At 40.6% G+C, this 26,398-nt stretch overlaps 1 protein-coding gene and 1 pseudogene across 2 annotated transcripts in view; one reads left to right on the top strand and one right to left on the bottom strand.

Annotated features, from left to right (window-relative positions):
• The window catches only part of LOC128535427 (THAP domain-containing protein 2-like), a 67,004-nt gene extending 48,539 nt beyond the window's left edge, over nucleotides 1-18,465 (bottom strand). The window contains exons 1-4 of one of the 2 annotated variants that reach the window (XM_053509323.1): nucleotides 18,374-18,432; nucleotides 17,384-17,576; nucleotides 17,206-17,295; nucleotides 16,911-17,060 (exon numbers count right to left, since the gene is read on the bottom strand). In XM_053509323.1, the coding sequence (XP_053365298.1) occupies nucleotides 16,911-17,060; nucleotides 17,206-17,295; nucleotides 17,384-17,576; nucleotides 18,374-18,432 (492 nt within the window). Of the gene's footprint in view, nucleotides 1-16,910; nucleotides 17,061-17,205; nucleotides 17,296-17,383; nucleotides 17,577-18,373 lie in introns of those variants that run through there. The other variant, XR_008361851.1, reaches the window with a different exon arrangement.
• Nucleotides 18,466-20,706: 2,241 nt separating this feature from the next.
• On the top strand, nucleotides 20,707-26,061 carry LOC128535710 (procathepsin L-like; annotated as a pseudogene).
• Nucleotides 26,062-26,398: the final 337 nt, after the last annotated feature.

Here is a 26,398-nt window from a genome sequence, read left to right as displayed (position 1 = left end):
AGCCTGTGTTTCGTCCTTAAGCATGTGTCTCAACATAGTGCTTATATTTTGTGTATTAAAGTCTGTAGCTTGTCAGTTAAGCATGTATTTCAGTAATATGCTTATGTCTTGTGTCTTGTCCTCTAGCCTGGATACTGGTCAGTTATGGGTGGTCTAATTTAAGTGTTCGTTTCTTTGTTTTTGTTTCTTTGGGAGTCCTGTTTTGGTTATATCCTGAATAAAGACTCTTTTGTTCAAAAACACCCCTCTGCGCCTATGCCTGCCCTTTTCTGCCCACAGCAATAACAACAGTCAATACCACCCATTCATGACAGAATGCTCGACCTTCCCAAGGCATAGCAGAGGGGCCCTTTTTTTTTTGGAAACTGGTGGGACCGTGACATCGGGGCTGATGGACAGTAATCTGCTTGCCATATGCGAGGACAATGACCAACCGCGAGCTTCAGTGAGAGGCGTCACCCTCGTCGGCAAGCCTCAGCGAGAGGCGTCACCCTCGCCCGCGTGCCTCAGCGAGAGGCGTCACCCTCGCCCGCGTGCCTCAGCGAGAGGCGTCACCCTCGCCCGCGTGCCTCAGCGAGAGGCGTCACCCTCGCCCGCGTGCCTCAGTGAGAGGCGTCACCCTCGCCCGCGTGCCTCAGCGAGAGGCGTCACCCTCGCCCGCGAGCCTCAGTGAGAGGCGTCACCCTCGCCCGCGTGCCTCAGCGAGAGGCGTCACCCTCGCCCGCGTGCCTCAGCGAGAGGCGTCACCCTCGCCCGCGTGCCTCAGCGAGAGGCGTCACCCTCGCCCGCGTGCCTCAGCGAGAGGCGTCACCCTCGCCCGCGTGCCTCAGCGAGAGGCGTCACCCTCGCCCGCGTGCCTCAGTGAGAGGCGTCACCCTCGCCCGCGAGCCTCAGTGAGAGGCGTCACCCTCGCCCGCGAGCCTCAGTGAGAGGCGTCACCCTCGCCCGCGAGCCTCAGTGAGAGGCGTCACCCTCGCCCGCGAGCCTCAGTGAGAGGCGTCACCCTCGCCCGCGTGCCTCAGCGAGAGGCGTCACCCTCGCCCGCGTGCCTCAGCGAGAGGCGTCACCCTCGCCCGCGTGCCTCAGCGAGAGGCGTCACCCTCGCCCGCGTGCCTCAGCGAGAGGCGTCACCCTCGCCCGCGTGCCTCAGCGAGAGGCGTCACCCTCGCCCGCGTGCCTCAGCGAGAGGCGTCACCCTCGCCCGCGTGCCTCAGCGAGAGGCGTCACCCTCGCCCGCGTGCCTCAGCGAGAGGCGTCACGTCTGTCTACACCTCTCCAGAGATCCTCAGTTGGGATTCCATCCCCCCACGCAAACACATTGACCGAGAGCCTTGAATAAAGGCTCCATCCCTTTGGAGCGCTTACAGGGAGGTCGAATAACCTCGACATCGCAGTGCTGCGTCAGCCGCCCGGTTTTGAGGATAATCTAGTACTGCATCGGCTGCCTGGATTAGAGGACAACCCACACAGCGCTGCCTCCACTGCCCGGCCTACAACATCGATCCGGTGCTGCCTCAGCCCCCGGCTTACAGGAGAATCCATTAAATTCAATTTTATTTATATAACGCTTTTAACAATGGTCATTGTCTCGAAGCAGCGTCACAAAAAGATAAAAATTAAAAAGGAAAATTTATGAAAGTATGTATGTGTAGGGATGGGAATCGAAAACCGGTTCTTGTTGAGAACCGGTTCCCAGTGTTTCAATTCCTCGGAATCATTTTCAAAATTTGCTAACGATTCCAGTGGGCACGAATGACGTCATCACGCGCATTGCGTAACTTACGCACGTTGCGTAGCTTACGCTCAGTGAATAGTAAGCATGGCGCCTAAGCGGAACAAACGCTTAAAAGTCTGGTTGTATTCTCAAATCAACAATTTGTTGTCCCTTTTCTTCCAAATGAGAATCGATAAGGGAATCGATAAAGAATCGAATCGTTAAGCAGAATCGAAAATGGAATTGGAATCGTAAAAATCTTATTAATTCCCATCCCTAACCATAGTTATGTCGTACTGGCTTAGATTTTGTCTTGTCTACCCAGAAGCATGTCCTGTACAGGGCCTTAAAGCCCCAAGCCGTAGCTTAAGCAATGTAATAAACAAATTAGCAGTAAAATGCGATTATGCAAAACTCCAGACCGTGCAGATTAAAATAATAATAAAAAACTAATAGAAATAAAAGAATAAGTATGTACAAGACTAATTTAATTTTATACAATACAAATTATACAGAATATAAATTATCTTTGATGTTGTGAAAGAATATGTAATAAAGTGACTAGTGTCTGTGCAACTGTGTTCTAAATTCATTGGTTACAGATGAGGTTGTGTGTTAAATGACTTTATAGCCTGATGGAAAAAGCTGCTGTTTAGTTTTTCAGTTCATACCCTGAGTGACTGGAGTCTCTTGCCAGATTGCAGCCACTAAAACACATTGTGATTAGGGAGGTAAATGTCTTTAATAATGCGCTGTCCCCCTGGACCTACAATAAAACTATTAACATGAAACAACAGTCGCACATTGTTTAAGAAGTGATGCTTTGTGTTTTGGTATGCTTGGATTTGTCTCTGTGTAAAAAAGAAACCAACACTACAAGTTTACAAACTCATGGAGGTATTTGGACAAAGGAAGGTACGAAAGCACCCTTAAGGTCTAGTTAAAGCCAGGTTTCGACCATGTCCTATTTAAAAAAAAATCAAACAAAAGGCAAAATACCCTTTGGAAACCCCCTCCCTTGCTTGCTTTGCTTGTCTAGATTTCACAGTAACCACGACAACTGTAGCCCTGTTTATTGATTTGCAGGGTGCCACCACAAGATGGCGCCTTGTTCTCAAAAGCACATTAACACATAAGCCAGCAATTTATCATCACTAAGATGCATGATCTTAATTATATACTGTACCTTTCTGCTTACACTTCAACACAACTTAGAGGCACTTAGAAAAAGTGAGATGCTGCTGATCCACTGTAAGGCATTATAATATGATAAAAATTTCTTGTTAGGTTCCATGTACAGTAATACGATGAGAAGATACCTGTTAGGTTTTATATAATCTGATGAGAAGGTACCTGTGCCCATAAAGCAGCCTCCTTAACTGTGCTTTTTGACTCCTTATGTGGTAACACTTCCTACAGCCTGTACTTAGACGAATATACAACTAAACGGCTCTTGAACCCTTTTGTTTAGCCAGGAGAATGCAAATGTATTTCCTAACGCCTGTCTGTGTCTGGGTCTCTCTACTGACATATTAATGACTGGTTCTTTTATGTTGGGCTTGTATGTGACACAGCACCTGACAAAATGCTTTATAATGTAATGTGATATATTATGTAATGTACGTGTATCGAACCTAATTTAAAGTATAAAACCTAACTCGGATACTATTCTTTCCACATAAGCTCCACACCTAATTTCAGGTTACCTTTGATTGCTGTGACAAAATCTGAATGTTGGAAGAATTTGAACTGCAAGTATCCTCCTCAGCAATGCTGTTATGGCTGTAACCTTCAGTAACTTCTTGCCTATTGATTTCTTATTGTTTTCGAATATGCATTTCGGAGGAGATCACCAGCTGAGATCTCTAATAGTAGTGCAAGACCAGCAAACAGAAGAAAGAGGAAGTCCAAAACCTTGTTTATGCTAGCAGAGCAGAGCCGGCAAAAACAAGAGCAGGAGACACTGGATGCATGTATGAAGGCTCAACTGAAGATGGAGGAGCATCGACTCCAAATGAAGCGGGAGGAAAGGCAAGAGTTGATGCAGGTGATAGGCAGACTTTTTAATGTCATGTCCCAGTTACCTTCATTTCAGCATGACAATGTCTATTTCAATGTCAAAGTCTATTTCTGCTGCCATAGAGTCAAACCATACATCCATCCACCTCTTTGAATCAGGTGAGTCTCATATAACCAATGATTTCAGTGTAGTTTATATGTGTGTGTGGTATAGATACATACAAATCCTGTTGTTAAACAAGAGTTTGTATTTGGTGCGTTTCTGGTTACCTACGGGGGAGGAAAAAAAAGCCTATATCAAGATATCCAGGAACAAGGATAACCTGTGTGGTGTCAATACAGCAGCCAGCTATCCTCTGGTTCCCACTAAAACTCAACGTACTCAACTGTACTGTACTGAGCTGCACAGACTGAGCTGTTAGACAGGAGGTGTAAAAAAAAATCGAAAAAGTGTCTTAATGCACTGTTTTAAAGCCATGTTATAACAAGAGAGTTCTTCCGTTATGCTTAAAATACTCCCTCCTCCTCTCTCTGTCCTCAATCACTGCAGCTATGATTCTTTTGCAGTGATCGTGTCAAAAACTATAAACCCACCTATGAGAAAATTAATATGATGGGCGAATTTTTACGACCCTGTTCTGTCATCAGAGTGAAGTAGAAAACAATTAATTTTCCTTCCAGTTCAAAATTATGTGCCATTTTGTTTTGGTCGATCACGTAAAATCCCAAACGTACAGTATTTCATAGCTGAGAGTACTGTGTATAATAGTACTATGATTCATTGTCACCTATACCAGGATAAAGTGGTCACTGAAAATAGGTGAATACAAATAGTAAGTAGCTATTTATTCAAGCTTAATGACTTTTTAACTTTCAACTTTCAAAGTATAATTATATATTAATCTTTTTTTTATTAATTGATTGGTGAGAATAGTGAGAAATCATCTTAGGTAATTTAACTGTCAAGCAAGTTTTGCAAACTGATTTACACAATGCTTATAAGAATTTGATTACGAAGAAGAACAGTTATGCTATATCCTGAAACACAACATGCTTATTAAAATGTAATTTTTTAAGTTGATGTATAATCATAAAGTTATGATAATAATGATAGTAATAATAATAATAATAATAAGAAGAAGTAGAATATATACACACTCATACATATACACACACTCATCTTCTACACTGTAAAAAGTGGGACTGGGCTTAATTAACAATTGTTAAATTAATATTAGTCACATGTAGATAATACAATTTACTAACTGCATTCTAGAGTCTAATTAAGCTGATTTAAACAGATGCTGATTAATTCCATTTCAAGTAAATTTTTTTGTTAGTTTAAATCAGCGAGAAAAAAAATGGGGAAATTTTAATTTATTTTTTTTGGCCATGTCACAACTAAAGAAATTTTGTAAATTTTACTCATTTAGAAAGATTAGATTCTACTGCCATACAATTTCCGCCCAAGTTTTTAAATCCAGACAAGGTGCCACATGCTGCGGGATATGCATTTTTCTTAAGGTGAGATTTGTTTAGTTAGTAATAAGTATGAGCAAATAATTCTGTCACAGTTAATTTTTTTTTTATAGACAATTGTGAAATATACAAATTTTATTGTGTGGTTAAATTCAGTTAAGCTATTTCCTCTAAGTCTGTTCTAAAGCAAAGATGTCCTCTCAGTCTGCTTAAAAAAAAAATTGGCTAAAAGTTGAGCTTAGCATGGTAGTTAGTTCGGTGTGTGAATTTTATTACAATGTGTGTTATATAGTATACTGTATAATATTCTTTAAAGAAGCAGCCGGGTTAGTCAATGTTTTAGAGTTTCAGCGTGAGATCTATATACTGACTAGATGTCGCCTCTGACTCTGCTGTCCATAGAAACGATGCGTCAGCGCGGCCGCCATCTTGGGTCTGGGGTAGCCACGTCTACTCTGCATTAGTTAACATTGGCAGAGAACTAGCAACGATTAAAATCACCTTAATTGTCTTAATTTTCAACTAATTTGGTTTATTATGAATGTCAAACATATATTTATGATAGAACATAGATTAATTAATTATTTTACTTATATGATATCATAAATATGTGATATATCATATACAATACAATACTTAGACACACCTACATAACTAATTAATTTGTTCTACAATGCACAAAATTACAAGGATGCTATAATATAAACTAAATAAAGTATATATAAATAAATAGATAAATAATAGAGCAAAATTTAAACTAATAAAGGCATGAGTTAAACAAACAATGCGGAAAAAAAAAAAAAAAAAACAATTCTGGACTTCCTGACCAACAGACCTCAGAATGTTAGGATGGGAAACTGAACATCTGCAGAAATTAAATCATCATAAATCGCCCAAATCTCAAATGATTTTTTTTTTGTTTTTTGGTTTGTTCCAACTGACAGACATGTATTTATGATCGATGTATTTATGAAGCTTTTTATATTAATCTACTTCTAAACTAGGTGTAAGTTTATTATTAATCCACTTCAGTGAACTTAAAATTAACTGTTACTTACCTTAGCCTAGTCTACTGCACAGTGTACTTTTTTTGAAAACATCCAGTTCATGAAAATATCTACTACAGCTTCCTAAATGATTACAGTGTATAAGACAGGTCAAGCATTCTTAAAACTAAGTGCTTAGTATCCCTGCAACAACACTACCTTACACAGTTTCTTCCTCAGACTTTTGCTCTGCAGTTGCAAAGTATGAACCTTTGCCACATGGTGTTGTCTCAACCTATGAAAGGTACAGGCAACCAGTGAAATTAAATTAAAGTGGTGGTTGTCTATGACATCTTGAGTGTCAATGTGATCACAAAGGCCAAGTATGTCTCCAGACCCTACTTCTGCTTTCACAACTCTGTTTAACAGAGACGCTGGGCACTGATGGGCTGCTGAGTTGATGTTAGAGCCCCGTCGGATGCAATGCTCAGCCGAGCGGATCACCTTATGGTAGTTATAGCCAAAAGATGGTACTTACTACTGTAACTACTCCGACATACATTGCATGCAAGTTTTCTCATGACTTGCCCAACTACAAATCCCGCAATGCAAACAAGTGCGTTTTCAGTTAGGCACCCAAAGCTTGTTGCTAAATAACTGTGGTCCAACACAACACCAGAGATTGACTGAAAGGGAGAGGATGCAATGTTGTCATCGTCGTCCTCAGCTGGCACCACAGATGACATGTCGACAGCTGACAGACACATGGTGTCATCCTGTGGTTAAACGTTGCCTGTCTTCCCTGGAGCAATGTCACAGCGAACCATAATGCGCCAGAAATAATTCTGGAAGTGAGCAACAGTTGGATTGTTGTTCCATCCACCTGAAATTAAAAAGGTAAGTATATTCCAGGTAGGTATTTCAGACAAGTGTGTTTTTAACAGCTGTCTCCAATAGGTGTGGAAGGTGTGTTTTTGTAGAATTTTGTTTGTTTTCTCTCAAGAACTTTGCTCACTTCAATCTCAGCTCCTACCTGAGGCCCCGATGGAGTTGGAAAAACAATTCCAGGTGGTCTTGGCTAAAGCGGTATGTGAACACATATCGCTGTCCCTCTAATAGCGCTGGTATCATTATGGTGAAGGAGTTGATGTTGATAACAAAATCGGTCACAAATAGATACCTTTAAAATAAAGAAAAGAGACTTCAATATTCCAACATTGACTATATAAAACCAAAAACTTGGTCTGTTAATATTTACTTTAAATATTGTTGTTACGACCGTCTAGGGGTTCCCCGCAACAGAAAGAGAACTAAATGAGCTCACACCAGAGAGATAAGTTAAAGGGTTTATTTTCACCTTTTTATTTACACGGGATTTATCTTCAGGGGAAGACCAGGCCAAAACAATAAACAAAACAGACTTTGTTTTAAACCTAAATAACCTGAATTCAACTGAAGAAAACAAAATACAAATTAGCTTACCTGTCTCCCTAAACAATAAACAGAGACAAAATATATACAAAAAGAAACGGCGTCTAACCCCCTACTTCCCGTATGAAAAGAGTTATTTACAAACTATTTTACAAAATGCTTACATGCAGCCGAATCGGAATCCATATCATAGTCAAAATAGGCAAAGGTTCAGATAAGCGGGAGAGTCAGTTAATACAGAGTTTAACAAAGACAATACAGACTATAACACACAAACTCTCTTTCTCTCTGGCACAACACTCAAAAACAAACGACAAAAAAATACGACAGTCAATCAGAATTTTGTAACTACTAGCACACAACAAATCAGATTCAAAGAGGCTCAAAAATGGGCCTCCGCTGAGTGTTTGGGGTGGTCCTTATATCAGGCTAGGATGTAGAGTAGGACCAATCCGGAGCTTCAGCTGATTAACAGGCAACACCCACCTAAAACAGACAGGTCCAACACACAGGAGCAGAGAGAGAAATCTGACAGACACAACTAGCATATCGGAGTCATAACACCCCCACCCATAAAATAAAACATGTAATGTTTTATTGGCTTACACGTGACAGTGAATCAGCAACTACATTTCCAACACCTTTTTTGTGGCATATTTTCAAATTGTAACTTTGACTAATCAGGGACCATCGCATTAAACGATGATTGGCGTTTGACATTTGTTGGAGAAAGATAAGAGGGTTATGATCTGTGAAAACAGTAACAGGCTGTACAGTCGAACGAATATACACCTCGAAATGTTGTAAAGCAAGTATTAAGGCAAGGGCTTCTTTTTCAATAGTACTATAGCTCATTTGATGTTTAAGGAACTTTTTTGAAAAGAAACTGGTTGGATGGTTCAAACCATCGTCTCCAGTTTGCAACAAAACAGCACCAACACCTGTACCACTAGCATCCACTTCTAACTGAAATGGTTTTTCAAAATGTGGGACAACAAGCACTGGAGCACTACAAAGCAGAGTTTTCAAAGCGTCAAAAGCTGTCTGACACACAGGTGTCCACTTAAAGGAAACCGATTTACAAAGTAAGGCCGTGAGATGACTGGCCACCACAGAAAAGTTTTTACAAAAACAGCGATAATAACCGGTCATGCCAAGAAATCGCCGAAGCTCTCTCTTGTTCTTGGGGGCCGGGAAATCAAGGATATCTTGGATCTTTGAATTTAGGGGACAAACTTGACCACTGCCAACTTCCTTACCTAAATATGTGACTGTAGCACAACCAAATTCACATTTTGCAAGATTTATAGTAAGATTTGCATCAGAAAGCCTCCCAAAAACTTCATCTATAGATTTAAGATGGTCATCCCAAGTGTCAGCATAGCAGACAACATCATCTAGATAAGCTTCACAGTTAGAAACCTTAGATAGCACGATAGACATTAAACGTTGAAATGTAGCTCCTGCATTTTGAAGGCCAAAAGGCATCACTCGATACTGCAGGAACACATCAGGAGTGGCAAAAGCAGAAATTTTAGATGCACGGTCAGTAAGTGGCACTTGCCAATAACCTTTTAGTAGATCAAGTTTCGTTACAAACCTAGCATTACCCACTCGGTCTATGCAGTCTTCCATGCGTGGCATTGGAAAGGAGTCAGCCTTGGTCAGTGCATTGACTTTCCTATAATCGGTACAGAACCGGGAAGTACCATCTGGTTTGGGAACTAAAAGACATGGGGAACACCATGGACTAGAACTAGGGAATGCTAGGTTATGTTCGAGCAGATATTGGGTTTCTTTTCTCATCAAGTCTTTTTTAAATGGGTTTACTCGATAAGCCCTTTGTTTGATGGGTGCATGTGAACCAACCTCAATATCATGTTTTAACACGTGAGTAGTAGTGGGGAAGTCACTAAACAGATTCGGATATTTCCTAATCATATCCTCAATGTCAGCTTGAGCTGATGGAGGTAAGTGAGACAACTTTGCAGAAAGGTTTGATAAAGTCTCTGAATTGCACAACCGAGCTGACGTAAAGGTGGCACTATTCATCCTCAAACCATCAATTTCTGGTGAATACTCAGAGTGGAACACTTACCGGGGCAATCGTAAGGAGGGGAGTCTTACCCTTAGAGTCAGAACGTGTCACATATGCTTTCAGCATGTTAACATGACAGACACGTGTCTTTCTCCTACGATCAGGGGTGGAAATAACAGTCAGTGCCACTCAACTTCTCTTTTATCTCATAGGGGCCAGTAAATCTAGCTTGAAGAGCTGACCCAGGCACAGGAAGTAAAACCAGAACTTTGTCACCAGTTTGGAATGAGCGTGGGACTGCCTTTTGGTCATATCGGGTTTTCATCTGTTCTTGTGCAGCATCAAGCGAGCATTTTGCCAATTTCCACAATTGATGCAATCGATCACGAAACGAGCTAATATAATCCAAAACACTCTTAGTACTAGAGGGATGGTCAGCTGAGAGAATTTGCTCTTGCAAGATCTTCAAGGGACCACGTACTGTGTGCCCAAAAATTAACTCTGACGGACTGAAACCGAGGGAAGCTTGAGTTGTAGTGCGAATAGCAAACAACAACAATGGGACTTCTTCGTCCCATTCTTTTTGTTGTTCAACACAAAACGTTCGGAGCATAGATTTGAGAGTCTGATGAAATCGTTCGAGAGCACCCTGGGACTGAGGGTGATAGGCACTAGATACTTGATGTCTGATGTTTAATTTCTTCATTACTTTGGCAAAAACTTTAGACATGAAATTTGTTCCTTGATCAGACTGTATATTTAGGTATCCCAAAAGTAGTGCAGAATTTGACGATCGTTTTAACAATGGCATGAGCTTTAAGTGAGCGTAGGGGTATTGCTTTAGGATATCTAGTCAAGGCACACATTAGCGTTCACAAATACGAATTTCCAGATTTAGTTTTGGGTAAGGGTCCAACACAATCAACCAAAACCCGTTCGAATGGTTCACCAATTACTGGTATTGGTCTCAATGGGGCCGGGGGGATAACTTGATTGGGCTTGCCAGTTAATTGACATGCATGACAAGATTTACAAAATTTGGCGACGTCAGATTTCATCGAAGGCCAAAAGAAATGTTTCAACAACCTATCATAAGTTTTTCGAATACCTACGTGCCCAGAAAGTTCGTGGTCGTGTGCAGTGCTCAAAACTTGCTCTCGAAAAGGTTTTGGAATGACAACCTGAAACACAGTTCCCCAGTCATCGGTGACATGACGTGGAGACCACTTGCGCATTAGGACACCATCGTCAAAATAGTAGGCAACTGGATGCTCTGGCAAAACGCGTGGCTCGACAGCAGCTGCAACACAGGAACACAAAGTTTGATCGGCACTTTGGGCCTTAATTAATATGGCTTTTCCGAATGGTAAATCAACACTGGGAAGTTCACACATTTTCACTTCAACTAATTCACCTTCATCATTAGTCTCAACAGAATTGTCAGCACACAAGAAGGTCTTAGACAAATCTATGGTGTCTTTAAATTTTTAAGCTTAAGCTCGAGTCACCACACAATCACTAAATACACTAGGGAATAGTTCCTGCAAAGAATCATCCTGTACATCAGGAACATCTGTAACCTCAGGTAAACAAAAAACCTTCTTGCCAGCTAAATCGTTTCCCAGTATGAGCGCAACACCCTTAACAGGCAACTCAGACCGAACCGCCAACTTAACTTTGCCTGAAATAATCCCAGAACGCAAATAGACATTGTGTAATGGAACTTTAACCACAGAAAGATCAATGCCTTGCAATAAGACGCTAGAACCACAGCTTGACTTTTCTGAAAATGGCAGCACATTCTCCAAGATCATGGATTGAGATGCGCCAGTATCACGAAGGATGAGAATTCTTTTTGTCTTGGAGTCTAGGTTATTAAGTGAAACAACACCATCAAAAATAAAGGGCTCAAAGACAGGTTCAGTAGTTGTGTACGAATTCTCCCTCATGGGAGAAACAAGGGGCCGCTCAATCAAACCAACACCTTTAGAAACTTTTGTCTTGCTATTTTTACGTTTCAAGGTGGGACACATGGCGATGAGGTGTCCTACCTCATGACAGTAAAAGCACTCACGATTTTCCTCTTTTACTACACTCGAATCGTTCTTAGATACTACTGGGGTATCCTTAGAACTGCGAACACGGTCAAAAAGATTACGCTTGGCGGGCGACGGAAAAGTTACTTTATGAGTAAGCACAAACTCATCAGCAAACACAGCAGCTTCAGAAAGAGAAGAAACTTTCTGTTCATTCAGATAGATCACGATTTTCTCTGGAAGACAATTCTTAAATTCTTCCAATAGTATTAACTCTTAATTGTGCGAATGTAACAACTTTAGTGGCAGCGCACCATTTCTCAAACAAATTGGCTTTGTCTCTTGCAAATTCAACAAATGTTTGACTAGCGGTTTTCATATGGTGGCGGAATTTCTGTCGGTATGCCTCGGGAACCAGCTCATAAGCACGCAACACTGCATTTTTAATTTCTTCATAATTTAAACTCTGTTCAAGTGTTAAGGCAGAACAGACCTCCTGCGCTTTGCCGACTAGTTTACATTGTAACAGAAGCGGCCAAATATTCCGTGGCCATTTCAAAGTAGCCGCAATGCGTTCGAAAACAGGAAAATGTGTGTCAACTTCACTTTCACGAACCATCGGAACTAACGCAATTTGTCTGCTAATATCACATTCAGGTTCACTTACTTGTAAAGTGCGTCGTGGTGCCGGAATAGGGCTCGGAGTGGATGCATTAACAGGCGGTGACGCAGGTACGCTGGGTGCAACGGCAGCTGGGGGTTGAGTAGGTTGCTTGGAGATTAGCTCCAAGTCTAGCTCCTTGAGCCGGATCGCTCGCTGAGTTTCGAGTTCAACTGCGCGCACATGCAACAATTGGCTCTGATACTGCTGTTTGCTCAATTCTATCTCCAGCTCCTTCAACCTGATTGCCAGCAAGGGATCGTTTGGAGAAGGAATGTTAGCGGGATCTATGCCAGTCAGTTTCCCAGGTTTGGGGAACTCCTTCCCCTCGTCTACGGAAGCTGACATTTGAATTGCAACACCCGCCTCACCTTCCTCCAACAAAGTTCCTTGTTCAATCAAATGCCTGTAAATCACTTCCTTGATTTCCTGTTTCCTGGCACCACGAGTAACCTGGATGCAATATAAATCTGCAATCGCCAATAAATCCTCTTTTCGGCAAATATTTAACTGGTCTACTGATGGTTGAATTGCAAACAAATCTAATTCAAATTTTGAAGCCATATCTAATTTCCTCCACCTCAAAGTGAAAACCACTAGGCAAACGAATGTACACAAAGCCAATTTTACAAAGTTAACACGACGACCAAAAATCCAAATATGTTTGAAAAATTTTTTTTTTTTTTTTTAGACAAGCCCCCAATTTCTGTTACGACCGTCTAGGGGTTAGCCGCAACAGAAAGAGAGAACTAAATGAGCTCACACCAGAGAGATAAGTTAAAGGGTTTATTTTCACCTTTTTATTTACACGGGATTTATCTTCAGGGAAAGACCAGGCCAAAACAATAAACAAAACAGACTTTGTTTTAAACCTAAATAACCTGAATTCAACTAAAGAAAACAAAATACAAATTAGCTTACCTGCTTACCTGACTCCATATCATAGTCAAAACAGGCAAAGGTTCAGATAAACGGGAGAGTCAGTCAATACAGAGTTTAACAAAGACAATACAGACTATAACACACAAACTCTCTTTCTCTCTGGCACAACACTCAAAAACAAACGACAAAAAAATACGACAGTCAATCAGAATTTTGTAACTACTAGCACACAACAAATCAGATTCAAAGAGGCTCAAAAATGGGCCTCCGCTGAGTGTTTGGGGTGGTCCTTATATCAGGCTAGGATGTAGAGTAGGACCAATCCGGAGCTTCAGCTGATTAACAGGCCACACCCACCTAAAACAGACAGGTCCAACACACAGGAGCAGAGAGAGAAATCTGACAGACACAACTAGCATATCGGAGTCATAACAATTGTAAATAGCATTGCATTATTTGAACTTCAACATACTAGGTTAAGTGAGACAAATTAAAGGGGAAAAGGATCTAAATGTAATGTCAGGTCAGAGTGAGTTTCAGTGACTGAAGCTCTTACCACTCCCTGCCCCAACAAACCTCCTTTTAGTCAGTGTGATGTCTTGTTAAAATGTCACGTAGTGCATGTGAAATCTCTCTACTCATTTATCCAATTTATCTCTCTACTCATTTATTTCTCACCCATCTGAGCATGTAAAATGTAGGCTTTGCAATGTGACCTTGTTGAGAACATTTATAATAAAGTTACAAGAACATTGAGTAGAAGGATAGAAGCCAGAGAAAGATAGGTAGACCTATTGATGTGGAATGAAGGAAATAACTTCTCAATACATTACCTAAAATTTTCTCTGAAATGAAGTCCACATGTTTTACAAGTAAACACTTCGATAAAGGAACCAAACAACACTGGAACAGCAAGCAGATGTTTTTTGAACACACAACGTCAAAAAAAAAAAAAGGATATGAACAAAGAACTTGATCAAGACGTTTTAAAGAGTAAATCTATAAGTGATTTCTTTGGGTCAAAGATCAGAGTATGTAAAAAACCAGACACACTCTATATCTACTCTATGGTTGTACTGTTACTCTTTAAAACTCTTGTTTTCTTACTCATTATAACAAGTGAAGGTAAATACCTAGTATGCTGATGTTTTGGGAGCAATGGAAATTCTAGTTCACAGAGAAGATTGGCTACCTCTACTGACTATTAGATTCTACTGGTCTAAAAAATGTTTGTACTTGCTGATAGCATCTTTAATTAGGAGAACAGTTGCAATGTATATAATGATACACTATGTACCAGGTACGTATTTACCTTTCCTTATAGAAAAAAATAATAATAATAATAAGCAATGAAGTGGAGAGCCATTGTTCAGCCTCAACTTGGTCAAGTAAGCTCGGGTTTCAGACATAAAACCTAACATGTCTTCCCCTTTCTGTCGCGGGTCCTAAACTATGGAATGATCTGCCGTTGCATCTTAGACAAACTGAATCTTTTATGTTTTTTAAGTCATCACTTAAAACACACCTTTTTACTCTTGCTTTCAACTCAGTTTGATTTGTTGACTGATATTCTTGTGTTTATTTAAACTGACACTTATTTCATTTGTGATGTAACCTATTCTTGTTAGGCGGTGTACAGCACTTTGGCCGACCTTGTTGTTTTTAAAGTGCTTTATGAATAAAGTTTGATTGATTGATTTGATTGAGTTGCGCAAACTTAGTGGAGCCTTGAAGCCTCTTGCATGTGGGTTTTTGCTGTTCATAACGTCGATCAATCTGTCAATCACCTTTAACACAAACATTCCTTACTATAGCTGGTTATGATTTACATTCCACAGACAGGCCCATCATTGACAGATGAAAACCAGACTCAACGGAACACAATTACAATGCTCTACAAGCTCTACAAGTTCTACAAGCAAGACGTATGAAGTACTCTAATGCTCACTAACCACTTTGTTGAGGGAAAGGTAGACCTGTTAGGATATATGATGTTAGCAGTTGGTTGCTTGTTCAGGAGAATGACTGGATATAGCAACCCTGCCTTGGGGAGAACAGGCTTTAGGTTAGGAGGCATGACTGAACGGCATCTCTATGGTAATGTGGTAGCCTGGAAGAATCAGCCTGTTAGGTAAGGGAAAAGGTTGTTTGAGCAAAGACCATCTTGATGCCAGAGGCATTTACTGAGAGAAAAAACTGTTCAAAGGGATTAAGTGCTTGAAACACCAGCTGAGGGATGAAGACGAAGATTTACATAGAACAAGAGTGGAAACGTCCACCTTTAGAAAAACATTTATCGTACTTTTTGCACATTTCATTTCCAAAATAAATAAAAAATTACCTGAAAAAAAACAATCGTAGAAGACGATTCTTCAAACCGCGGATGTCCAGCATGCGAAGAGCCATCACCATCGATCGACTCAGTGTCTGGGCCGCCACTGACAGTTTCATTTTCTGCCCCTTAAAATTTATGTGCTTTTTGGTAATTTTGTTGCCCGCATGAAGACCCTCGTGTTCCTGAACATCGTTCAACTATGATATGTATTTCCACTTAATTGTTTCTGCAGGACTGACGATTAAGCTGTAAGCTTGCAACATGTTCCTAGCCAATTTTAACAAATGGCAAGGGTCCATGATCATGAACACATTTTCCCCTGAGGAAGGGTGAACTAAATGTGTCTAGAAAGGATGATTTAACTTTAGCTGGCATCCGAGCATTGTATACATGTTAATGTTTGAGATATGTCCATCCATTGTGATGCACACAACTTTGATGCCGCATTCACGAAGTGCCTCCAAGGCGTGCAGAAGCAAAATTCTGTGTTTCTGTTTTAAGTGAGCTGATGAAGTAAAAGGCAATGGGCATTTTTCAGTGACCTTGTAATCCAACAACCATATACTGTACACTAGAGCTTCACGTGCCACAGTAGTCTCATCTATCCCACTGCCGAGATCCTCAAAACCAACCATTGTCTGTTTGTGAGAGTCATACTGAACTTGTTTTCTTATGGACATGCCATTAAAGACAAGACACACTCGACCATACCCAGCAAGGTCTTCGTTTTTCTGTCTCTGTAGCATGTCTAAGAGTGATGTGTTTAATCCAGGTTTGGCATCCACAGTCTGCAACCATCTGTTATAGGTAAAGCAAACAATACATGTTGACATATCAGTTTCATCTAGTTCTGACAAATGTAAAATTGTAGAAACTATTATATTTACTTTAGAAGAGTGTGAGGATGTGAGTGGAATCTTCATGGTTTCTCTCAAGTACGTGTAGGCTTTAGGTCAATATAAATGCCATGTTAAGGCAAATTCCTGTTGAGTAGGAGTGAAGGCATGGTCATGCTTAAATAGTTCAACTAGGAGGTCTGGAGGGCTCAATGAAATATTATAGTTTCACAGATACATATTGATTTAGAGACAACTTGTTCAGATGCATTTTTTTCTACAACCAACTGAAAAACATTTCTTAGGTAAATAATCAAAAACAATATTGAGATGGCAATCAAACTGGGTGAGATGAGACATAATACTACTAAATTATAAATGCTACACGTGCAAAGAGATAGAGAGAGAGAGAGAGAGAGAGGGAACGAGTCAACCAACCAGAGTAGAAATCCAGCTTTTGTTCCAGTTCCTCTGTTAACATTTTTTTTTTTTTTTAATCCTCCAACAAGGAGCTCACTGTCTTCTTTTGTCTCCTTTTCCGGTCCTTCGCATTTCTCAAGTCCCGTGATAACTTCTTCATGTTCTCTTGATACATGGCCAACTTCTCTTTTGCTTTCACTGGCTCAAGGGCATACTGATGATCCTGAAAAATATTTACAGTAGCAACTCGGTAACTTTAATACTGTCTCCTAACTTTTAAAAATGTCACTGTTACAGCCACCAAGCATCCAAAGGTGATAAATCACTTCACTTACAAAGATTGACTTATGAAAGAGGTACTGTCCTACAAATCTCATGAGAGGCATGTTAGACCATAACTGTGGAGATTCTTCAGTTGCCTTGTTTGACGTTCTGCTTAACCTTGATGAACTAGGCTGCTAGAAAAAAGGGAAATTGTTTGAACTTACAGAAACACGTAATCAATTAGAATATGTTGTGATAATATAAAAAAATGCTGTGACAAACCTTTGAAAGATGATCAGGAAACTTGAAAATGGATGGGATTGCTCCTTGCTGTAAACAGACTGTCTGTCCAGTCTTGTCAAAATCTTTAGGCCGAAAATGACAGCTGCACAGTACGGTGCGTTTTTTTGGCTCAAACCCCTCTCTCCTGAGTGCTATTGCCCATGACTGATGCCTCTGTTTATTACTTGGGAATCTACAAACAAAACAAACCCAAAAGTCTATAGCATTTTTGTATTGTACTTCAAGGGACATAGCCACGTGATAGAAGTGTAAATGGGCATTCATTCACCAGGGAGGACGACAGCAATAACTAACCATAGCAATAAAAGCGTCCACACTGACCATTAACAAGCAAAATCTCTCCAAGTGTCAAATAATGAATGGCTAAAATGTGATGGGTTCTAATTGACTATTAGCTTCTAGCTTTTTATCGTTCTCAAATCGCTCTAAAAGTGACCCCAACCGGTATCGTTCTTCATATGGTTATGGTTTATGTGTGAATGTCGTCATTCACATTAACGATTAACTTTACAAACTAACACTGACACAAACTTTAGGCAACTCTTTACTATCTCGCAATTATATTATATTCATTGTTGGTTTTCTTCACCTTACATTAACATAACTTAATGTTACCTAGGTCTTTCTTTCATTTGATAACATTAACTTCGTGGTTATTACCATGAACAGTAACAGACATGAACTTGTCAAGCAAAATAACTTTACAGACTACAATGACACTGTGTGGACAAATTTCCAACATCTTACCATCATATTACATCGATGTAAATACATTCTGTATATTGTTTGTTTTCATAACTGGCAAAAACAACTTGCACTAGCATGGGTGACTAACTAACTAACTAACTAACTAACTTACGTAAGCATGGATTAACTACGTGCGGTCGTCGAGAAAGGACTGAAACATGACACTGGAACAATATAATTTCGTAACCACAATGTCATAAAACGCATAAAACACATTCTCACCTGTGAAATGTTATCCCTTGCTGTTTTTTTTTTTTCATTTCTTTCGTTCGAACATCCATATGCAGCACAAAAGTTCGGCATCTTCAGAGTTGATTTGAATCCCAGGAAACTTTGGCGTTTCTTCAGATCCCTGACCCAAGATGGCGGCGATGTTGACGTATGCTTAGAGGCCCAAGGCGACATCTAGTCAGTATAGATATCTATGCCCCATTTTAACGAGTGATTAGCTGTGCTTGACACTGAGTGCCTAACTGCAGCAGTTAACCGTTGCTCTAGAGGGAAGTAATTAACTTAAAGATTTACCTTTTGTGTTTTGAATTGAGCTCAATATAAACAATAAAATGAAAGGGGACTGTAAGGGTAAACCCCTAGAGGGCGCCAATGCGCCCAAAGACTGTTTGTGTTTGTAGTTTGTTTTGGTTATGTTTGAGTGGGAACTGCATGTCCCAGGTTGCACCTCGGTCAGGTGACGTAGGCATTTACCTGAACCGAGGAACGTAATTAAGTTAATTATAAATAGCCTGACTGAACATCAGTTAGGCGTCTAGCTTTTGTTGTAGTTATGTATATTATTGGTGTTGTTAGTGAATATGTTTATGTTTGACAAAGTAAATTAGTAAAGTTCACTAGTGCTCGGAGAAAGGAGCTTTTGGTTTTGTGTTTTAATTCCAATAAAGACGAGTTTGGAAACCTACATCTTGCATCCTGCGAATATGCCACCTAAACACTCACGCCGACCTCAAAAACATGACAAAGTTAGACCGTCGAAGTGGCATAGCGGAGGTCTCTCCCCTGGATGTTTTTTGGGAAGCAATCACCATCTCGCCCGAGCTGGCGGAACTGCTGAACGACAGCGAGGAGCAGAGAGAGAAAAAGGTGCGGCAGATCTGGAAAGGCTGCAGGCTCGCCATCCGGTGGAAGCCATTTAAGGGTGAGGCAGCTGGGGCATGCATGATCCCAAGCACCGACGAAGAGGTACGGGCCGAGCAGGTCAAATATGACAGTGGCTAGAGGGAAATCGAAGCCCAGATGGAGAGGCAACGAGGGAGAAATGACACGGGAGATATTTGCAAGTTTTGGGCAGAGCAATACGAGGAGCGCATTCGAGACCTGAGGAGCAGGTGGTACAGCTCCAAAATCTGCTCGTCCAGGTTAGGGAGAACCACGCTGCAGGCCCGAATGTTCTCCCTCTCTCTTCTCCGGTCGACGCGGAGGACTACGCGCCGTCGCAGAGCAGTGAGGATGATGCGCGTCCTTCACCACTGCCAGTAAGTGACGAGAACGTCGCTTCCGCTCTGCAGCCGCCGAGCAGCCTGGAGAGCATTGTCCTTCCTCCGCAGCCCGGCTTTGAGGACATCGCTGCAGCTCCGCAGCCTCCAAGAGCCACGAGTGTTGCTATTCGCTTCCGCTTTTCCTCCACCTCTGCCGCCTCTGCCCGACGTGGAGGACTACGCGCCGCCACTAAACGGCAAGGACAACGCGCTTTCCCTGCCTCTGCTCGTTGCTGGGGATGGCGCGCTTTCTCCTCCTCCGCCTCAGCTCGAGATCGAGGACGTCATGCTTTCTCCTTCTCCGCCTCCGCCTATTCTCAACGGCAACGTCAACGTGTTCCCTCCACCTCCGCCGCCTCGGTCCGACGTGGAGGACTACACGCCACTGCATTTAAGCGACAAGAACATCACTTCTGCTCTGCAGCCACCGAGCAGCCTGGAGAGCATTGTCCTTCCTCCGCCTCCAGGCTTTGAGGCCATCGCTCCGCTGCCTTTAAGCTCCGAGAGCGTTGCTTCAGCTCCGCACCCTCCGAGCGCCGCAAGCATCGCTTCAGCTCCGCTGCCTTTAAGGTCAGCAAACGGCGCTGCTGCTCCGCAGCCTCCAAGAGCCATGAGCGTCGCTTTCGCTCTGCAACCGCCAAGCTCCGAGAGCGCCGCAAACGTTGCTTTAGCTCCGCTGCCTCCAAGCGCCATGGTGCTTGCTCAGCAGTCAAGCGCCGCGATCGTCGCTTCAGCTCCGAACACGGTCAGTTCTACAGACGGCGCGTCAGCAGCTCAACCGCCGAGCGCCATGAACGGCGCTTCTGCTTACCTGCCTCCCATCTCAGCAGACGTCGCTTTACCTACGCTGCCGCCCAGCTACGCTGCCACCCAGCTCAGCAGGCGTTGCATCCGCTCTGCAGCTGCCGAGTTTCAAGAGCGTCGTTTCAGCTCCGCAAGTGTCGCTTCAGCTCCACTGCCATTAAGCGTCGCTTCAGTTCGTCACCCTCCAAGAGCAGTGAGCGTAGCTTCAGCTCGGGAACCGGCCAGCTCCACAGACGGCGTGTCAGCAGCTCAGCCACAATGAACGTCGCTTCAGCTCAGCTGCCGCCCAACTCAGCAGACGTCGCTTCAGCTCCGCTGATTTCAAGTGTCATGGACAAAGCATCAGCTCACCTGCTGCCAAGCTCCACGGGCGTCTTGCCAGCTGGGCTGTGTCGCACAAAAACCCCAATGCCAACCGCTTCCCCCAGCATCGGCGACATCAATTCAGCGTCAGTACGGCCATTTTTTAAGCCTAGTTAATCAAGTACTGCTGGTTCAGCAACCCAGCCTAGGAGTGGGCAGATCAAACCCAGAACATTGGGGTGGGAGTCCTGGACCCCCGATAACGCTCTGGAGGAGCATTTTTAGCGGGGGGGGTACTATGAGGGTTAACCCCTAGAGGGCGCCAATGCGCCCAAAGACTGTTTGTGTTTGTAGTTTGTTTTGGTTATGTTTAAGTGGGAACTGCACGAGTTTGGAAACCTACATCTTGCCTCCTGCGAATATGCCACCTAAACATTCACGCCAACCTCAGAAACATGACAGGGACACGTGTAGTGACAGAATATTGTATGTTTCTTTATAATGAATATGGCCCACCTTTGTAATAGTCTCATAATGCTGTTTGCTAATTTTAATGTTAAAATAAAAACTCTTAAAGTATGCAGTTACTGTCCATTTCACCAGCTTCTGATGCTGCAAAATGTTGGACAATGTTCATCCTGTCTGCAAATAAATATCAATGTTACAAATGTTAAATGCTATTCCTGTTGTTTTTATGTTAACCCAGCACAAGCATTTAAGTAACTTAGAAATATTACAATTGTTTCAATGAAGTAACATCCAATATTATTAAGTAGATTCGATTTTTAATTTAACTGTATTTAGATGCAAATGAAGACTTATCTGTAAAAGTAAATCAGGTTCAGTTAAATATTTAATTAATGTTAGTCAATTTGTCTCGGATATTCAGTAAAAATAAATCAATCTCTTCCAAATTTCTCTTAGATATTCATTTAATGTAACATTTTTTTTTTAGTAAAGGTAAAACTGTTTTTCTTAAAATGATTTAATTTAGCTTAAAATATTTATGCTGAATAAATTTTTTTAACAGTTAATATTAAACCCAACACAATAAACTACTTGATTTCATTTATAATTAAATATAAATTTTTAATTTATCCTATGTATTATTAGGATAAAATAATTTATTAATGTTTCTTACTCACCCCAGGAGGCTTAGGGCACGAGGCAGGGTATACCCTGGACATGGTGCCAATCCATCGCAGGGCACACACACGCACTGCTTCTCTCCTCTACTCCTGCTGCGCCTGCCTTCCTAGACCTCTGCCATTTTTTAACAAGCTCTGAACATCACAGTTGTCTGCTAGTGGGTTCACTCCTGTATGATGGTCCTGTATGAATTTTTATGACCCTGTCCTGTCATCAGAGTAAAGGAGGCTAAATACAAATTCATGCCTCTTCTTTCAGATTTTTCTTTACTAAAAGTGTGGAAAACCATTAATTTTACTTCCAGTTCAAAATTATATTCGATATTTTATAGCTGAGAGGACTGCAGCACTGTGTATAATAGTACTATGATTCATTGTCACCTATAACAGGTCCTGAAAATAGGTGAATATAAATAATAAGTAGCTATTTATTCAAGCTTAATGACTTTTTAAAAGTTTTTTTTTTTTTACTTTTAAAGTATAATTATATATCAATCTTTTTTTAATTAATTGATTGGTGAGAATGGTAAGAAATCATCTTAGGTCTAATTAAACTGTCAAACAAGTTTTGCAAACTGATTTACACAATGCTTATAAGAATTTGATTACAAAGAAGAACAGTCATGCAATATCCTGAAACACAACATGCTTATTAAAATTAAAATTTTAAGTTAATATATAATCACAAAATAATAAAAATAATAATAAGAAGAAGAATTACATTTTCTACAAGTTAATTTTTTGACATATAAATAACCAAAAACAACTGGACTACTGTAATTCTATTATATACATATACGCACATACATATACACACACTCATCTTCTATACCGCTTTATCCTGTATTCAGGGTGACGGAACCTGAAGCCTATCCCAGGAGGCTTAGGGCACGAGGCAGGGTACACCCTGGACAGGGTGCCAATCCATCGCAGGGCACACACACGCACTGCTTCTCTCCTTTACTCCTGCTGCGCCTGTGATTTTTTAACAAGCTCTGAACATCACAGTTGTCTGCTACTGGGTTCACTCCTGTTTCAGCTCCCCTGTGACAAAAAGCTATTACAAAATACGAAAATTAATACGATGGCCGAATTTTTATGACTTGTTCTGTCATCAGAGTAAAGGAGGCTAAATACAAATGCATGCCTCTAGATTTTTCTTTACTAAAAGTGTAAAAAACCATTCTTTTTCTTTCCAGTTCAAAGTTATGTGCCATTTTGTGTTGGCTGACCAGGGCATAAAGAGCTATAGGCTTGGGATGACCTACTTTGCAGACATGGTGAGAAGATTATTGCAGTATACTGTATGTATTTTCTGTATGCTTCTTTATACAGACTAGAGTGTAACAGGTGAGACACCTACAAGGATCACAAGGTAACCAGATGTCACAATCACAAACAGTCTTTATTAAGGTAGGAGGTCTTAGTGTAGTTACAGTACACTCGATAAAAGCACAGTGGCTTCGGTGGCGCCCAGGTGAAGGGCACGAGTCTACGGGTTGAACCTCAGGATGCGCAGATGTCTTTATGTCAATAGAGCAGGTGAGACAAGCAGTGCTGACAGCAGATTACGTGTGAGTTTACTAATGTCTTTAAATTAAAGACAAATTAAACTTATTTTAAACAAAATTATTTTGAATGTACCCCAATTCACTACTTTTTTTTGACAAATAATTTGGAATTATGTAATGTATTGCAGTTGATATTGTCCAAGTGTAATTTTTTGACACACACACACACACACACCCACAAATAACAATATATAAAACAAGAGAAGTATAACATGCCTGCTACAAGTGAATAATTAGCAACATTTTATTACAAAAAGCACACTCTTTACTGCCGGAGTAAAAGTAAAAAAAAAATACTGTTCACTTTATCTCCATCTGTAACAGGATAACAATGAGTACAAAGAGTCTGTACTTAAGGGCTGCCTGATATCCTTAAACACGACCAAGAAACACCGTGCAGATACATTTTTCCGACAAGCAGGAGGAGCTGTTCTGCCACTTACTGTGGACTGGAGGAAGAAGGGCTATGTGACCGAGGTTAAAAAACAGATGGATTGTAACTCTTGCTGGGCCTTCAGTGCGGTAAGGGCAGAGTGACACATGCTTGTTTCAACATAGCGTCTGTACTTCTGATCTTCCACCAACCACTGCTACAGTATATACAGTAGGCACCAATAGGTTCAGGTGTGAATAAACCAAACTGTTTCACTCTCTTTACTGTGTTTTCAACCTTTTAATCTATCACCTATCCTCTCTTAGACAGGCTCACTGGAGGTACAGACATTTAAGAAAACAGGCAAACTGGTGTCACTAAGTGAGCAGCAGTTGGTAGACTGCTCCAAGAAATACAGGAACAAGGGTTGTGAAGGAGGAAGGATCGACTCGGCCTTTAAATACATTAAAAAAAACAATGGAATCGACACAGAAGAATCATACCCTTATGAAGCCCGTGTGAGTAGATCATAAAACACTTTATTTAGCATAAGCACAACTAGTTTTGAGAGCCATATTCGTTTTAGCCATTTATTTTTTTATACATATTTTAATATTGCAAGCATGTTTAGTTTGTAAAACATTTATACAACAAGCTTGCACATGGTTATACAGTACGTGTAATATGCATTTTAATAAATTTAGGGTCTCTCTTTCTCTGCAGGATCAGAAATGCAGGTTTAATCCAGCTGCTGTAGGAGCCACCTGCACTAGATGTATATGTAGAAGGAGGTGAGGATGCTCTACAGGAAGCCGTGGCCACCATTGGACCCATTTCTGTTGCCATAGATAAAAGTCTTTGTTCGTTCCAACTTTATGAATCAGTATGAATACATGAAGATTGAATGAAGTAACGCTACAGGGCCTTTCAAAAGTATTTATTTTGAAAGGCCCTTTTCACATTTTGTCTAGTTACAACCACAAACGCAAATTTATTTTATTGGGATTTTATGTGATTTTAGGTCAACACAGTGGCACATAATGAATGTGAATTAAAAGAAAAAAAGATACACGGTTTTCAAATGTTTTTTTTGTTTGTTTGTTTTACAAATAAAAATCTGAGAAGTGTAGCGTGCATTTATATTCAGCCCATTTTACTCTGACACCCCTAACTGAATTCTGTGAAATTAATTGCCTTTAGAAGTCAGCTAATTAGTAAATGGAGTTTACATGTGTGTAATTTAATCTCATTATAAATATAGCTGTTCTGTGAAGCCCTCAGAGGCTCCCAGACAGACTGGTCAGGGATAAAGTTGTGGTGATTCTCCCACCTGAGTTGTTGACCTCCTCCAGAGTTACCATCGACTTCTTGGCTATAAAAACATTTCTTGTAACCTAACCGTTTAAACTCCACAACTTTTTTTCCTGACCTGTCTGGTCTGTTCCTTTGGCTTCAAGATGCTGACTGTTCACAAATGTTTTCTAACAAACCTCTGAGGGCTTTACGGACCATCTGTATTTATACTGAGATTAAATTACATACAGGTGAAATCTATTTACTAATTAAGTGACAAGACTAAAAGAGGCTAAATAAAAATGCATGGCACAGTTTTCAGATTTTTCTTTGTAAAACATTTTAAAAACCATTCATTTTCAAGTTTTAATAAATTGCATGTTCATGTTAACATTTTCAGTTATTTGCTTAATTTAAGGCATCTACAATGAGCTATTGTGTAGCAGCACTGATGTGAATCATGCTGCCCTGGTTGTTGGTTATGGCAAAGGCGGCAGTGGTTCTTCTCTCTCGACTACTGGCTACTGGGTGGTCAAAAACAGGTAAAGCAACTATTTAAGTTTATATATAAACTTTTTAAAATAATAACTACATTTTCTACAAGTTGATTTTTTTTTTGTCATAAAAACTACCAAAATCAAAACTGAAGTACTGTAATTCTACACACACACACACACACACACACACACACATATATATATATATATATATATATATATATACACACACAATATAATGAAAGTATTCTAGTTATTATATACAATATCTTCATACAAAGCTACACAATAAAGTCAATTATAAAAATATATTTCTTTTTATTAACAGCTGGGGTACTGCCTGGGGTGAAAACGGCTACATCAGGATGTCCAGAAACAAGAGTAACCAGTGTGGCATTGCCACACAACCCATCTACCCTGTGGTTTAAGTGTGTACTGTGAATCAGTGATGAGATGGCTATAAAAAAAGAAAAGTCAAAAAAGTGATAAAAATTTGCTTATATATATAGAAGCTGATATGGAACTCAGAAGATTTGTTTACCAATTTTCTAATTTTTATTCCTTTCTGTGAACACATTTCTTACTCGATTTTTTTCCCCTAAATAATTCCATGATTTTTTCATTTGTTATTGACAAGGCATAACAGGTTTAACATCATAAAAACTGTGACCCCCCCCCATAAAACTAAATAAACATCATGCATACTGTCTCTGTTCTATTTGTTTCTGCACATTATTTAAATTTTTTGTTTGATTTTGGAAATTA

The sequence above is a fragment of the Clarias gariepinus genome, chromosome 13, assembly GCF_024256425.1.
Source record: "Clarias gariepinus isolate MV-2021 ecotype Netherlands chromosome 13, CGAR_prim_01v2, whole genome shotgun sequence".
In the NCBI taxonomy this organism is placed as follows: Eukaryota; Metazoa; Chordata; class Actinopteri; order Siluriformes; family Clariidae; genus Clarias; species Clarias gariepinus.
Note: the sequence above shows the minus strand (reverse complement) of the source record. Positions and strands in the feature narration are given on the sequence as shown.